This window comes from Schistosoma mansoni (assembly GCF_000237925.1).
Source record: "Schistosoma mansoni, WGS project CABG00000000 data, supercontig 0218, strain Puerto Rico, whole genome shotgun sequence".
Classification (NCBI taxonomy): domain Eukaryota; kingdom Metazoa; phylum Platyhelminthes; class Trematoda; order Strigeidida; family Schistosomatidae; genus Schistosoma; species Schistosoma mansoni.
In genome coordinates, this window is record NW_017386085.1 from 108,475 (window position 1) to 125,722 (window position 17,248).

Sequence of the window (17,248 nt, forward strand, 5' to 3'; positions counted from 1 at the left end):
TTCATGTTTATACTTATTATTGGACAAGTAAATTTCAACATTAGTTATATCGTCTAATATCAACTGGCTAAGCTAAATAAACTTGAGATTTTGATATAAATAAGATCTATTCGAGTCAAGTTAAGATATGATGAATGTTTGTATGATGCTTAGTTTCCGAAGTTAGCTACACAGAAGGATACAAGGTAGCTAACTGAAGTTTAAAAAATAAATCATAATCAATGATTTACAAAATTACTTAGTTTCAAAGATCATACTTAAATAGTCTCATTGATTGAAATTCAAATAATTTCAGTGTTTCGTCCAACAAATTGATCCGAGCATAATCAGGGGAATAGTCAAAATCAGAAGTATCAAAGGAGATTCAAGCAAACAATACGAAGTGAATTTAAACTTCACCCTATTGCACAAACAAGTGGCGATCAGGACTCAGTGGCTGAGTGAATAACGCGATGGCGTTTGAAGCGAAAGATACTGGGTTCGAGTCTCATAGTGAACATCAACTCTGAGATGCAGGTTCATCCAGCTGATGAGTTCCAAATAGGACGAAACGCGCATCCTGGATTCCACTGCTAGCCACTATCCATCTTTGCTTATAATGCTTGTGAATTTAGGCTATATCGAGGCAATACGCACAGTATGCACATATGCCAATTAGAGACTGACCAGTTGCAATCCTAAGCATCAATGGGAAGATTCAAACAAACAATACTAAGTGAATTTATCAAAGAATATTTAGAATATAATAACAAAATCGCGTTCATTCTTTGTATAGTAAGATGGTTCAAATGTCTCGTAACATTACTATAAATAAAATGAACGTGATCAGACAGGTGTTCAAGTGTGATTTCGTCATTATGTCTTAGATATCCTTCGGTAACTTGGTTTTCATCATTTCCTTGATGAAGCCCAGGTCAAGTGGACAGACGAAATGTTGAAATTATTTTAATGTTATTCTTTAAGGTTATTATAAATTTAATTTTTGCATTTGATGTCTTTCGTATACTGGACGCTCGATTTCTGTCTATTTGTTCGAATTTTCACAAATTTTCACAAAGATAATTTGAGACAGTTGACAATAAAACTAATCCAATAGCACAGTGTTATTCAATATTTCTCATTTAGTGAATATTAACCAGCAAAATTCTCAATTATTGATCTGGTATTCCATATGCCAATTTGATTTTATTATATCATAGTGAACATTGCTTCAAAATGATTTCCATTCTTTTTTAAATTTTCTATTCTTAAATGTCCACTTTTTTGAGACACATTGAATGTCTAGAATAGTTTATAGGATTATCTATGACATAGAAGTAACCTAACGCCTACATGATTATTAAACATTTCAGTAAAAAAAAGTAACAATAATGAAAAATTGAATTGTAAAACAATATTTGGCAATTTTGTTTTATTATAACAGACAAATATAATTCAAGTCTACTTATACATTTCAATAAAAGGAAACTGTAGTCTACTTGTACGTTGTCCTCATCTTTTATTGTTTTGTGTTTAAGTAATAATTTATAATCAGAAGGGGATTTGTGGAGATTTCAGTGTATTTCAAAGTTGAAATCATGAGTCAATTGAAGCTAGACCACCAGGGAAAACCTGGATGCACTGGACGGCCGTTCCGGCATATTATGGGACTCCTCGGTAGTACGCATCCACGATCCCGCACTCGCGAGATTCGAACCTAGGACCTACCAGTCTATTATTACAAAGTTGAAATCATGAGTCCATTGAAGCTAGACCACCATCGAAAACCTGGAAGCATTGGTAGGTCCTGGGTTCGAATCTCGGGAGTGCGGGATCGTGGATGCGCATTGCTGAGGAGTCCCATAATAGGACGAAACGGCCGTCCAGTACTTCCAGGTTTTCGACGGTGGTCTAGCTTCAATTGACTCATGATTTCAACTATGAAAAAAAAGCAATTTTATCTCATTATAGTTTCGAGATAAACATGATAGATTTGAAACTATAATGAAGGTAATAGAAATACTGGTTGCATTCATTAGAATTTGTTCGATATCAGCCAATTATTATTAATTCTTATCTTATTTATACTTAATCAGCATTTGGATAATGATACATATTTGTATACAATGTTTGATATTACAAAAATGTTTAATTTTATAATTGAGGTTTTAATTTCATTATAACTGATGTAAGTTTTCCATCAAAATAGTATACAATTACCTGTTATAGATATCTGTTATATTTCTTAGACGTTGATCACTTACTATAATTGAAAGAATCCTGGAAGATTGTATAAATAAGTCTAGAAATAATAAATGATGTTAAACTAATATATTTATAGATAATTAAATAGGAATAATATATTTGTAAAATCTCAGCGAGTGAATTTGAAGTAAATCCAACGTTTCGCCTGGCAATCTGATCCAAGTTTTTTCAAGGCAATATAATGATTTCAATAATGATTTTAAAGATGTTATCACTGGTATTCACATAGAAGAAGATAAAATAATGTCAAGTTTTGATGTATGCTCTTTATTCACTGTTCTAGTTAAGAAAGCCTCAGATATTATATATAATCTCTTAGATTCTGACAATGAACTTAAACAATGCTGTCCTCTAGTTACCTCGGATGTTATTAAAGCGTTAGATCTATATTACATTCAACTGTATTCAGTTTTTGAGGAGATGTATACAGACAAACAGAAGGTGTAGCTATGGGATCACCGGTTTCCTCAATTGTTGCTAACCTATTCATGCATTCATTGGAAACTAGTGCAATCTCAATATGTTCTCATCCACCTAAAGTTTGGTTAAGATATGTTGATGACACTTTTGTCATCATGAAGCGGGATCGTTTAGACGAAATTTTTAAATATGTCAACAACTTTGATAAAAAAAATCAAGAGTTGGAATCTCCTGAACACAAATTACCTTTTCTAGTCTGTTTATTTGAAAGGAAAGATAATGATAATTTAAAAATTAGTATTTTCCGGAAGCCGACATATTCAGAAAAATTTTTAGATTTTAAGCCGGCACATCCACACACGACCGAAGTGACAGTGGCCAAAAATATGATCACAAGAGCTCAAAAACTTGTCACTGAACCAAACGATGTAGAAATGGAAATGAATCTTATTACATCTACTCTAATCATGAAAAATTTAAAGGATGTTTAATTATATTTCCTTGAAAAAGCGTGGACTAGATTGCCAGGCGAAACGTTGGATTTACTTCAAATTCATTCGCTGAAATTTTACAAATATACTATACTATACTATTTTTATATAATGTCTTACATCAACTCGGCGCCCAAATACTGTGAAACTATTCGCTCTAATTTAGAAGAAAGTTATTACATATTTATAGATAATGTTTGAAAATTTCAAAGCTTATCCCGTTTTGTAGTAAAATGCAAGAATATTATATGTGTTTTGAGAACGACTTAATTACGAATTACTATTAAGGGTAGATTCAGTGAAAACTGGAGAACAATGAACAACCACTAGAATTCAATTGGGTACTCTATAAAAATTCATATATATAACTCTATACAAATTAGAACCAAGATTTTTCGTTGGTTTAGGAGGAATATTGTATCATGAACTATAAGATTATGCAATCCCTTTACATTCATTTTATAACTTAAGTTTTAAATTAGAGAAATAATCAGTATATATACACCAGATTTGTGTTTTAAAATGTAAACGCCTAACTGGGTTTTATTTACTGAATATTTACATATTCAATGTCTATTTGTCATGATAATTATCTTCTGATTTTACGAGGCATATATTTTGTACATATCAATGTGCCAGCGATAATAACTTTAATTTAATGACCATAATTTTACATGACTGGTTAAATGTTTTCTGTGATCAAATTCTATGTTCATATATCAACAAAAATGGTCAAAATATGAGTGTTTAGTGTATACCTACTTTCCCCCCTTGTTTTGTGTATGATGTTTTATATATCGAAAAGAGATAAATCATCTTTTTTCAGTTGTTTCAATGGTGAACTATTTGGTGTAAGTATGAAAATAAAAATAAATTCACACATTGAAACTTATTGACAAACATGATTGCACTAAAACGATCGGTGCATTAATCATAGGATGAAACGGCGGTCCAGTGCTTTCAGGTTTTCCTTGGTGGTCTATCTTCAATTGACTCATGATCTCAACTCTATAAAATTACTAAAATCTCCACAAAACCCCTTCTGATAAGCAATATGAATATGTTGACTTTGGAGTGACATTTTTGTCAGTTGGGGCTTAATTTTTGACAAGAACAAAACCGAAAATCAAAATAATGAATGTTTATACACCAGGTATAATAATAATGATAATATGTTTAAATATTTTATTTGTGTTGTTGAAGTGAATAAAAGTGTTCCATCGCAAAAGGTCTCTTCCTTTTGAGTACTTATTCTGACTACTTAATAATAAAAAAGTAGTCAACTTTAGAAAAGTACATTCAAAAAGCCGTTCTCAAGAAATATAGTTATTCGATTAACCAACCACAATTTTTATATCCAAAACGTAACTATTTTTATGTTGAGTGTTAGAATCTTTAAGCTATGAATTTTATGATTAATGGATGGTGACATTAAATGAAATGATTAAGAGCTGATTACAGTGGTGTAGGTGAATTTACTTCTAATTTGTCTTTAAATCGTCAGTTTTACAATTAATTTATACTTTTTATCCCTTCTTTTTTAATCATATTCTCGATTTAACTGTTGATGAAAAACTTCCAATCTACTTTTCATCTTCAAACTCTCCTCTTAACATGTTGATATGGTCCGTTCGGCATACATTTGTGATAATTTTATACATTGCTTACAACTGTCCGAACAATGATTTGGCTACTAAATGGAAATCTATCATTATACTTTTACAGATCATCATGGAAACCTTCAATTTAGACATAACAGAACTTAGTGAAAATTACAATTTTGTAATTATTCCAAGTATATGTCGATTGTTAAGATCGTAAATAGAATGCTGATCGATTTATAATACTATATGATTAAATGAGAAGCTCCCATTAGCATGAATTTATTAATTTTCTATAGTAAATAATAGTTTCCAGGAAAGTAATACTACAAACGCCGTATTTACAAAACTTTCTCATGAACTAATCCATAATGATTAAGAATGATACTCAGTATAGTCAACTGTTAATTTATTACATCCGCTTATTCATCGGAAGTTAATAACTTTTCAAAATATATGAAATGTTGGACATTTCATCTGGTCAGATGACAAATTTTAGTCAAGATTCAAAAAAGAAAATAAAACATCACGTTTTATGTAACTGTTCATAAATGACAAAGAAGAAAACATAACTAGGAGAAACTAATTTATCATTAGGATTATATGATTCTAGAAAATCACTGAAGTCACGCATATTTAATAGATTAATGGATTAATAGATTTAATTGTTTTTTTCATAGTTTATATCAAAAACGTATCTCAATTAAATCAGGAAGAAATTGACATATGTTTCAGTGGAGTACGGATTGTTTCGCATGGCGCATACCTGACGAAACCAAGCGCTGATTTCATGATATTTAGAATTTTCGATAAACGCTGAACTATTAGAACACCGAGCCGGTCTCAATGGTTGCGTCGAGTATTCTTTGTTATAAATTACTTGCAATCGAACTGGAAGTCAGTCTTCTAGATCAATTAACAGGTTAAATGAAATCTAGCTTTGGAGAAGTATTTAAATTAATACAAGTTAAACATCACTTAGAAAAGTTATCCTCCTTATAGTTTGAGTGTTATAAATTTGATGAGTCTGAAAGATAAGAGTCTTCATGATACTAATATCCATAGATCACACCTTATTTACAAGAAGCAAGGAGCTCAAAAAGTTGTACAGTCCCATGATAACTTGAATATTATTGTTGCATCATTTGAACTTGCAAGGGGGAGGCACAAAACAATAAAGTTTTTCAAGTGTTTTGTTTACCTTTTAAGTATTATTTCAGTGTAGTCATTTGTTGTATTCATTTTTTAATTTTCTAGCACAGTCATTTCTGCATTTTTATCAATCCAACCGAAGACAGAGAGCTGACAGTAGATAAAGAACAAACAACTTCATCAAAACAAATCCAAACTGATGAACTCAATCATTTATACGATCATTTTGTCAATGGTACATTATTATTATTTAGTAATCAATCATTTGAAACTAATCAAACTACAGACTGTAAACAATTACTTGGACTTCATAATTTATTCAGTGAATCAGTAGAAGCGAAACAATCAAAATCATCATTATTTTCCATTGCACGAAACATTAGCATATGGTTAAGCCATCAACATTTAATCATTTTTGGATTTATTCCATACACTGTTACTATTATATTTAATGTCTTATTAATCCACTACTTGAGATCATTACCATGGTTTCATCCAAAACAAAAATGTGGTAATGAAGTTTATTTTAAAAATAATACCAAATGTAATCCAGAATTATTAATGAGTTTAAACAAATGTTGTATGTCAATGTTTCAATGGTCTAAAAAATGTAAATCTAAAAAAGAAAAAAAAAAGAAATCATATGATCATAAAAGTAATATTCAGCAATCATTCATTCCATGTAGATGTATATTACGTTCAGAGAATAATCCAGTTATTATTGGTACAACATGTTCACATTCATTAAATAAACGAAGACAAATTCATAAATTTGTTAAAATGTTTGATCATCATAATACTAATAATCATAATCAGAATATGATTACCATGTATTGTCCAATATCTAGTCATCATATGATACCATCATTTATGGGACCGCATACATGGGATGGTATATTGAACAATTATAATGATAATAACAATAATCATAATAATAAAATGGAATTGAAACATTTTCAATCTTCAATTATAAATGAAACACCTTTAAATATTTCAAGGTATTCATCTTGTGTTTCAATCAAATTGGATAATTCACAAAGTCATCTATGTTCCCAACATTTTGATAATGATATTAATAATAATGATGATGGATGTCCAAATAATGATGAAAATATTAATAATATGCATCATTATTCACAATCTAAACATGGTTGTAATCCATTTTGTAATAGACAAAATACTGATATACATATGTTATTACATAAATATAGATCAAATGCAGTGAAAACAGGATGGTTTGTTGGTCAAAGACGTACAACTATTTTATTATTAGTAGTAACATTTACTTTTATTGGATTAACATTGCCGTATTTAATTTACGTTGAATTAAAACAAGTATGTCATTCTGAAATGAATTTTAAAAAATCGTACTATTTTTCATTTGTATGTGTACTGATCCTTAATGACTATACAATTTAAATGTTTAAGTCGTGTTGTATTTATTTGCGTTAATTTTTATCATCCAGTATTGATCGAGACATTTTCTCAAGTAAAACTAAAGTTTATAAATGCGGAAACCGAACCAAGGTCCGTCGGTCTCGTGCGTGGAGGTATGACCTCAAGACCACTTAGCAGACATCCAATGATGTTAATGTGTAACTAGAATCAATTCATGATGGATGAGCACTGTTTAGTAGTCCCAAACGAGGACGAAACTCTCTCTGGATGCTAAGAGTTCTTAAACTTTCGTCTAGCTAAGATCAGTTCGTGATTCAAACTAAATATACTGATAACTATCATAATATTAATTAAACTTCTATCTTTCTTTTCACTATATTTTTAAAGAAATAAAGATTTAATTTTTAACAAATATCCACTTTAAATCGATAGAAAGTACCTATATTGTTCAAACTAGTCAGCGGTCATCACTAAGATATATATATATATATATATATATATAGCAAGACGAATGCTGTCTTACTTGACTATAGTTGTCTTTATTACCGACATACAATGTTCTCAATATAATTACACCACAATGAGTTAATTGAATTATATACCTAGCACATTGGATAGGTACAACATTGTCACGAATTCCGCCTTCTTTTGTTTTCAGACGAAAACTTTACATTTATTAATTGTAGATGATTTGCAGATAAATTTCTTAAAATTAAAATGTGAGATCAAATTGATGAGTTATTCAATGATTAAACACGATGATACTGGTGACATAACTCAGTAATTCAAAATTGAATCAAGTTTTTCAAAACAGTTTGTAAGTACTCTTAAAAGAATCAAGTGTTTTAATATAGAACGCTGCAATGATTAAACGTAAGCGCAAATCACCGATTACCCTTACTGAAACAAGCTTCATTTTACTAAAATCTTATTTTCACATTTCTGAATGCCTGAAAAAGTTCTGAAAATACTTTTAACATCAGTGTATCGTCAAAACTTTCCAAAAAGGTCAGTAAACGACTCATTATGTTTTTCTAAGAGCTTCTAGTAGCTCAAAGTAGACTAAGATCCTATAAATACTCATTTTTTCATAATTCCCATCTTAGTTTCATTAAGTGGAAGAAAGTTGCTGTCTTATACAGTCAATACAATAAAACCTATAGCTACATAATTTCTTAACCGAAAAATCCATTAAATTGAACTATTTTCGAATATTTTAAGATATTTTGGAGAATCTATGGCCATATTTTTACATCAAACGATATAACTACAAACTAACATGTGATAAATGTAAGATCAATGTATGTTTGTGTATATATGTGCATGTATGACACAATATTAAAACCACTAAATTATGGTTTACCGATTCATATATAAGATTTTAGTCATTTTCTATAAAGCACAATGTGTTGCCCTATTCCAAAAAATGTCCCATACTTAGTGTTAGTTCAAGATAAACATCTAAACAAAACCAAAAAAAAACAAAATAAAATTCTAAAAAGTAAATATTTGTTCATTATAAAACAAACACATTAATTTATAACTAACATTTGCTCATCAGTTGTGTTTCGTGTATTCGAGTGGACTGATGCCTATATAAATATATAAAGAGATAAATAGATAGAGAATGAATTAGATAAGAATATATACAACGAAATCTAGGCATAAAGGTTTATTATGATGATCACGAGATGAGCAATTACCAATTATTGGGAAGAAAAAAGTTGTAATAATTAAATAATAATTGGTCTTTGTTCTATTTTAATAAACTAAATATTTACACATAAAACATTGTTTGATATATTTTAAGGGTATAAATAATATCAGAAAGGGTTTTTTTTATGGATATTATAGTAATTTTAATAGTTGAGATCAGGAGGACAAAACAGCCATCCTCTGCTTCCAGGTTTTTCATGATGGTCTAGCTTCAATTGAATCATGATTTCAACTATTGAAATTAGTATAAATAATAATTAAAAATTTGAATCTACTTTTATTTATATAAGAACTCTCGTCTAAATTAGAACGAATAGTTTCACAGTATTTGAGCGCCGAGTTGATGTAAGACATTAAATAGGAATAATGTTTGATTATAATTCCTTGAAAAAGCTTGGACCAGATTGCCAGGCGAAACGTTGGATTTACTACAAATTCATTCGCTGAGATTTTACAAATATATTATTCCTATTTAATATCCTACTTTTATTTATTTTGTTTAAAAAATTTAAATAAAATCCCTAATGGATTAAATTTTTGAAAAGAAATAATGATTAGAAAATAAGAGAATACACAACTAAAATTAACACACATGTGACTTGTTTTCATAAAAAAATACCCTCCTGCTTTATTCAAACGTCAATCTATTTTTTTAAAAAGTTGATTCCAAGTTAAGTTGTGTGATGTAACTTATTTTCATTCATTGTACAACTTGAATATATATGTATGTCTGGAAATACCTATGATTTTCCAATGGCGACTTTGTACTTATCAGTATAGGGTTGTGCGGATCGTTGAGTTTTAATTGAGATCATGATTTGATCAATGTTAGATCACCATTGAAAACCCGAAAGCACTAAACGGCCGTTTCGTCTTAATATGGGGCTACTCAGTAGTGCGTATCCACGATCTAACATAAATGACTCAGACCCAGGACTTTCGGTCTCGTGTAGGAACACTTAAGATATAAACTACTGAGCCGGTATCTGACGATTTTAATGTTCAATCTCAATCAATCCACAATATTTCTCAACCATCATTCATTGTTTTAGGTAGGTAACTGACTCACATACGACACGATAAAACTCCACTGGTTATAGCTTCTCACTGGAACTCCGAAAATTATCTCTCAAAACGTAGTCACTAAAGAGCACATGATACGTATCAGTACGGGGTACATGATCTCAATAAAGACTATGTATTCTTTTAAAATTTACTGTTGTAACTTATATGAAAATACTGAAAGGAGAAATATAAGATCACATAAAGACGGGTTCTTCGTAATTGCCTGATCATCAAGTAATTAAAATTGTCATGTATGTCAAGTCGTTCTTAATGCTTATAGAATTCTATCGAACAAGAATGTGAGGGTTTAAATCAAAAGTAATGCTAAGGCGATTGTAAACATTGGGTAGTGTTATATCCAAAGAAGATTAAATCATGGGTAACTTCTGGGAACTTTTTCCAGACTGATATTACAGATATATCATTATTGTATAATCGTTAAGCAACTAAACTATACATATTTATATTTCTTTTGTCATCAGCTTTCAATTGATCGATTGGCTATCATATGTTTTCCTATTTTTAAGTTATTCGCGATTTATTAGTTACAGTCTAATACACAGCTATTTATGGCTTGATATTGTATAATAATTATATTTTTATTTTACGGTGTGATACTGCCTGATTTCTTTGTAAATAAACTACGTATGACTGAAACATAATATTCATACAGTGGAGGCTAAGATTGCATTCTGGATTCAACGGGCAGGGCTAGACGAGAAGGAATAATAAAGATTCAAAGCTGACGGAAGGTTGCTATTGCTGCTTTGACGTGTCATTGTTTTAGCACAAGAACAAGGTCATATAAGTCTACATTCTGAACGGCGGTTTCACCACGAATTAATAATCAGGGGCAAAAGACAATAAAATGCATAAAGTTGAGAAAATTATGCAGCAAAACAATGCACAAATGAAGGAAAAGAAGTTATCATTCAGAAGATAAAATAAGATATTTTGCAGTGAAATGTTGAAGATTAAAGTAACCAGGGTGATACGGGAATTCCAACTATTTCTTTTTGAATGTAGAAATATTGTTTCAATTTTTTGTTAGCAGTGACCTCAACACATCATACTAAATTTGTAATTGTTTAGGTATAAGTCTGAAATACTTCATTATTATGTGATTTTTTATATTAGTTTTCATTTTCTAGAAATTTGTCTTTATCTGTTTTTATATTTCTTCAATAGATGAATTCATGAGCTAGATCATCATAGAAAATCTGGAAACACTGGATGGCTGTTTAGTCCTAATATGGGGTTTTTCAGCAGTGTGCATCCACGATCCTGTATACGGCACTCGAACCCAGCACTCTCGGTCTCGCGCGCGAATGCTTTACCTCTAGACCTCTTAACCACCACGGACAATGAATGAAAAATTGAGCATGATCATGGATCGATTGAATTTAGATATTAACACCGTTGGATGCCGGCCAGCTCAACCGTCTGTAGGTTAAGTGTTCGCGTGCGAGGCCGAAGGTCCTGAGTTCTAGTCCACTGTACTAGATCGTGGATGTATACTTATGAGAAGTCCCAAACTAGAATATTCCATCATGGTCTAGCTTAGATTGACTCCTGAACTCAATTATTAAAATTACTACAATCTCCACAAACTCTCATGCAGATCATATTTTTTCTTCTAGAATTTTCACATGAGTTAACAAATAAACATTCAACCATGGGAACATTCTTTTATAATTCTTTCTCATTTATTACTCTTATTTCACCAAACTTTTTTTGTATGATTTAAAGTACATACTTTAGATATAAATAACAATTATTTTTGTCAGAAGGGGGTTTTGTGGAGATTCTAGTAATTTTATATAGTTGAAACCATGAGTCAATTGAAGCTAGACCACGATGGAAAATCTGGAAGCACTGAACTGCCGTTTCGTCCCATTGTGGGAATTCTCAGTAGTGCGCATCCACGATCTCGCCCCGCAAGATTCGAACTCAACACCTGTCTCTCGCGCGAGCGCTTAACCACTAGACCAGCGTTTCAAGGCTTTCCATGGTCGTCTAGCTTCAATTGGCTCATGATTTCAATTATATATAATTATTAAAATCTCCACAAAACCCCCCTAAGACAATGGTCATACGCTCATTAGTGACTAGCTCGATGAGGTACCTCCTGGGGTTCTAATGAAAAGGAGCATTACCCAATGGAGTTCAACCAGGTCTGTTGGGAGATATCAACTTCCTAAAGACATTGGTGGATGTGTCGCTTAGTTTCGTGGATCGGTTGGAGTTAGACATTAATACCTTCAGATGTTGGCTCAGAGGTTTAGTGATTAAGCGCTCGCGAGAGACTGATAGGTCCTGGGTTGGAATCTCGCGAGTCGGGATCGTGGATGCGCACTGCTGAGGAGTCCCACACTAGGACGAAACGGCTGTCCAGTGCTCCCAGGTTTTCCATGGTGGTCTAGCTTCAAGTGATTCATGATTTCAACTATTGAAATTACTATAATATCCACAAAACCCCTCCTGATAATGATAAATAAGTGTTGTACAATAATAATAATAATAATATATTTCTAATATATAAATGGGTGGAAAATTTAAGTTCTTAATTGTTCAGGCTTAAAATAAATCAATTCTTTAAGGAATAAATATATCATACAATTAAATTAAATAAAATTATATAAAGGAATAAAGTAACATTTTTAATGCGACCAAAATAAGTCTGATTAAATAAGTAACATATCAGTTAAGTCTTGGTAATTTTAATTAAAATATAACTATGTGTTTAGGTGTGTGTGTCAGTGAATGATGAAGAAATGTATTATCTGTAGTGTAAAGGAGTTGACTTAAATCAGTATATACATGATAACGGTGTGAGATATACTTACTTACTTACGCCTGTTACTCCCAATGGAGCATAGGCCGCCGACCAGCATTCTCCAACCCACTCTGTCCTGGGCCTTCTTTTCTAGCTCTTTCCAGTTCTTGTTCATTCTTCTCATGTCTGTCTCTATTTCTCGGCGTAATGTGTTCTTTGGTCTTCCTCTTCTCCTTCGACCTTCAGGATTCCATGTGAGGGCTTGTCTTGTGACACAATTGGGTGATTTCCTCAAAGTGTGCCCAATCCACTTCCAGCGCTTCTTCCTGATTTCTTCCTCCGCTGGAATCTGGTTTGTTGTCTCCCACAGTAACTTGTTGCTGATAGTGTCTGGCCATCGGATCCGAAGTATCTTGCGTAGACAGGTGTGAGATATGAATAGTAATAAATAGTTATTTGAATAAATGATCAATATTGGGTCGACAGTAATTCCTTCTTTCCTATTGAGCATAGTATGATTTAGCATTGTAGGAAAAGCTTCGGCTACTCACCTTTATTTATACTTGATAAAACCTTTCTGAATTATTTAAATATTTTTTAAATAATTGATTTGGTGATTATTGAAAATAGCATGGACAGCTGATTCTGATTTAATTGAGAGATTTCTAATTTCTACGTAACTTATAAAGCATCTATATAGCTGTGCTCGATTATTTGTAACTGCGGTGATGGACGGGTTGTAAATATTGTTGAATTTCCTAGTTTGCATCACCACTGAGAATTGGGGATCGCTGAACAGCTGTTGTCTTTGAATATGAAACTACTCAGCAGTGAACGTTCACGACCCTACAGGGACTATATCCAAAATCTTTGGTTCTTTCAGTGAGGCAATAACTTATATATTAATGAGTGAAAACCCAGTAAATTACAGGTCTAACTTCACCAAAGTTTGGTTACCTTCCTCAAGACCTAAGTGTTTTGAGTTCAATATCCGGTTGTGTTCTTAAATATATATTATTGAAGGGCCCAATGTTCGGACTAAACAAATGTCTATTTCTGTAGTTTTACAAATAACATCAATCTTTGATAGTTGTCCCAATGTAAATTTAAAATTTGGATGAAATTTTACTAAACAGTTGATCATTACTTACTGGTGTTGATTAGAAACAGAAAAAGAAAGAGCAAACATGAATTCGTTAGCATGTAAAAAGTTTAACTAAGAAGTATTAACACACATATTGTTTACTAGATCCTTTAATTTATAATGTGTAAACAAATTGTCATCTATATATATATATATATATATATATAAAGTTATTAACTGATATATGGGTTAGCAGGTGAAACTGAGAAAATACCGAATTAATGAGCTTCAACAATATAAACAAGTTACGTTAATCCTGCAGGTTATTTAAAATGAAATTTAACGTTGAATCTGTTTTATGTGTGACATTTCAACAACAACAACAACGGAAATAATAAATTGTCAAGGGTTGTTTCTAAATTCAACTTTTCATTTTTATTACTTTGCTATTGAAAGGTTTAAATAATCATTTAGTTGGAGGATTATCTTTAGGCCAGAATCAACCTTATGTTCTTTTCTTTCGATATTATTTCATCTCAAGAGTAATACATTTTAATAGCATAAAGTGACTTTGTATTGTTAGATTGAATATATATATATATATATATATATATACAACATGAGATAGGGTCTTAAATTCAGTTGAAAAGGAAAATGAAAACCTTCATTCCATTATACATGTGAATACATACAAACTAATGAAATTTACTTACCCCTCGTGAAGGAATACTGTCAGTAAATATCTTATTATTTAATATTTTAATTTTATTATTTAATATTTTATTATTAAAAAAAAATAAATAATTACTACATAAAACACCTGTTTCACTAAAACATGAATTTTTTCTAGCTGATTTATTTTTTTTTGGGGGGGTAGGGGTGGGATAAATTTTGACATGGAATTAGTTTTCCTGGTGATATTATTGGATTAAATATTTTTTTTCAGAATAGTAGTTGTTTGTTTTTAAGCATAGATTATTTGTTGATTATATAAATAGCCTACTCATGGACAATAAATAATCATATTTCATAATCACAGAATAAACTCATAATCAGTTATGAAAAATAAAAATAAATTCTTATAGCTTATTTCATATTTAAGGTGTCAATTAATTATGTTATCTAAAATAACAATGTTAGCTAATAATCAAATCTGGATAGTAGCTAGCAGTGGAATTATGGACGCGCGTTTCGTCCTATTTGAGACTCGTCAGCTGGATATGCACATATGCCAATAAGAGACTGACCAGTTGCAGTCCGAGGCAACAATGAGAAGATTAAAACAAACAATACGAAGTGAATTTAAACTTCACCCCATCGCAAAAGCAAGTGGCTATAAGGACTCAGTAGCTAAGTGGATAACGAGATGGCGTTTGAAGCGGACGGTACTGGGTTCGAGTCCCAGAATGAACATCAAATCTGAGATGCAGATACATCCAGCTGATGAGTTCCAAATAGAACAAAACGTGCGTCCTGTATTCCACTGCTAGCCACTATCCATCTTTGCTTATAATGCTTGTGAATTTAGGCTATATCGAGGCAATACGCACAATATGCATATATGCCAATAAGAGACTGACCAGTTGCAGTCCTTAACATCAATGGGAAGATTCAAACAAACAATTTAATGTTAGTTAATATAACTGAACTATTTAAACTCAAAGAAAATAATATATTTTTAATCCTTCTATTGATTTACAATTCGTTACAGTATCATAATTAAAACTGATACTAGTTTCAGTCAAAAATAAAAATCTTATCTCATATAAATAATAAATATTTCACTAGTTTATATACAATCACTGTATGCTCATTATCATAATTGTTGAATGTTAAACTATATTACAATTCTTTAAAAGAATATAAAATCCTTTGTTCATTGAATCGTTTGATTTACGTATACATGTACACATCTGTGTGCTATAATTTAGTAAAACAAACCTGATGAGTCTCAATAGATGATTAATTCATGCCAAATTTGTAGAACTATTCTAATTTATTTGTAATGTTAACTGTCTACAATTCGTGCATAAAATTTGTGTATATAAAGTTTCTTTATCATAGAACTATGAGTGTCATATCTTAAAGTGAAGTATTACTTGTTTTCTGAAAATTATTTGATGGTTGACTTTAAACAACTGAAGATTGGCTAGATCAAATGCCCACATAGCTTCCATTTATTTATATGTATGATGAATTGGTTAAACTGAAATAATTAAAATTATTTTATATATACTTATTCCAATTGAATGACTGTAACTTTCAGGATAAAAGGATAAAAGAATGAAGATCTACCATTAAGTAACCTATAAACAAAAAGACAGTTGAGATCATGAATGGTCCAATATTAGGCCACCATCGAAAACCTGGAAGCAGTGGACAGCCATTTTATTCTAGTGTGGACCCCTATCCCAGCAGTACACATGAACGAACTCGCACACCAGATTGGAACCCAGGACCTTCGGTGTTACGCGCGAACACTTATCCTCTAGACCACTGAGCTGGCAAGCATCCGACGGTGTTAATATTTTAATTCCATCGATCCATGATCTTGCTCAACCCTTTATTCATTGTCTGAGGTGGATAACTGTTTCCAATCGACACGGACTGAACTCCACTGATCATGACTTCTCACTAGAACTCCAGGAAACCCAACTTGAAACTAGTCATTGGCGAGTAATAATAATTATCAGTATAGAGTTGTGGAGATTGTTGAGTTTTGATTAAGATCATGAATGGAAAAATACATTTAAACAGTTCTTAAAAAAAGAAACCAAACATTCCTCTTGAAAAATTGGTTATAATCGAAACTTTACACTATGTTGATCCTCAATCAGATATCGGAATTAGTGATTGAGGTGTTATAAACATATTACAATAATTTTTATATAAAAATGTATGACAGTTATAAATTTATATCAAATTATAACTCTTGTATATGAACAAATTTCTTTCATTATTCAATTTCATATTGTTATACCATATGGTTGTGTGTTTTCAATGTTTACTCAGGATTGTTTAAGCTTTTTTTTTTATTCCATAATCATATGAATCTGACAATAAAAAAAATTGTTGAATTGGAAAGAAAGATGACAGTTGGCCAAAAATATAGATGAATCAATAAAATATACATCATTCCGTTTATATATATATATATATATATACTCAAATTGAACTGTGAATAATTCAACATTTAATCACAATACAGATTAAAATATTTATCTCTGGGGTAGAGAGTTGAACATCATGTGAATGAATTTGTTCAATGCATCATATAAAGATTTCAGAATAGTTTATATTT

At 31.0% G+C, this 17,248-nt stretch overlaps 1 protein-coding gene across 2 annotated transcripts in view; it reads left to right on the top strand.

Moving 5' to 3' along the window:
- The window catches only part of Smp_160650.1 (smad1, 5, 8, and, putative), a gene marked incomplete at both ends in the record, with an annotated part of 51,719 nt that overhangs the window by 3,849 nt on the left and 30,622 nt on the right, over window positions 1–17,248 (top strand). For both annotated transcript variants that reach the window (XM_018792287.1, XM_018792298.1), the window contains 2 exons: window positions 6,014–6,800; window positions 7,131–7,243. In XM_018792287.1, coding sequence (XP_018647250.1) covers window positions 6,014–6,800; window positions 7,131–7,243 — 900 coding nt within the window. The remainder of the gene's footprint in view (window positions 1–6,013; window positions 6,801–7,130; window positions 7,244–17,248) is intronic.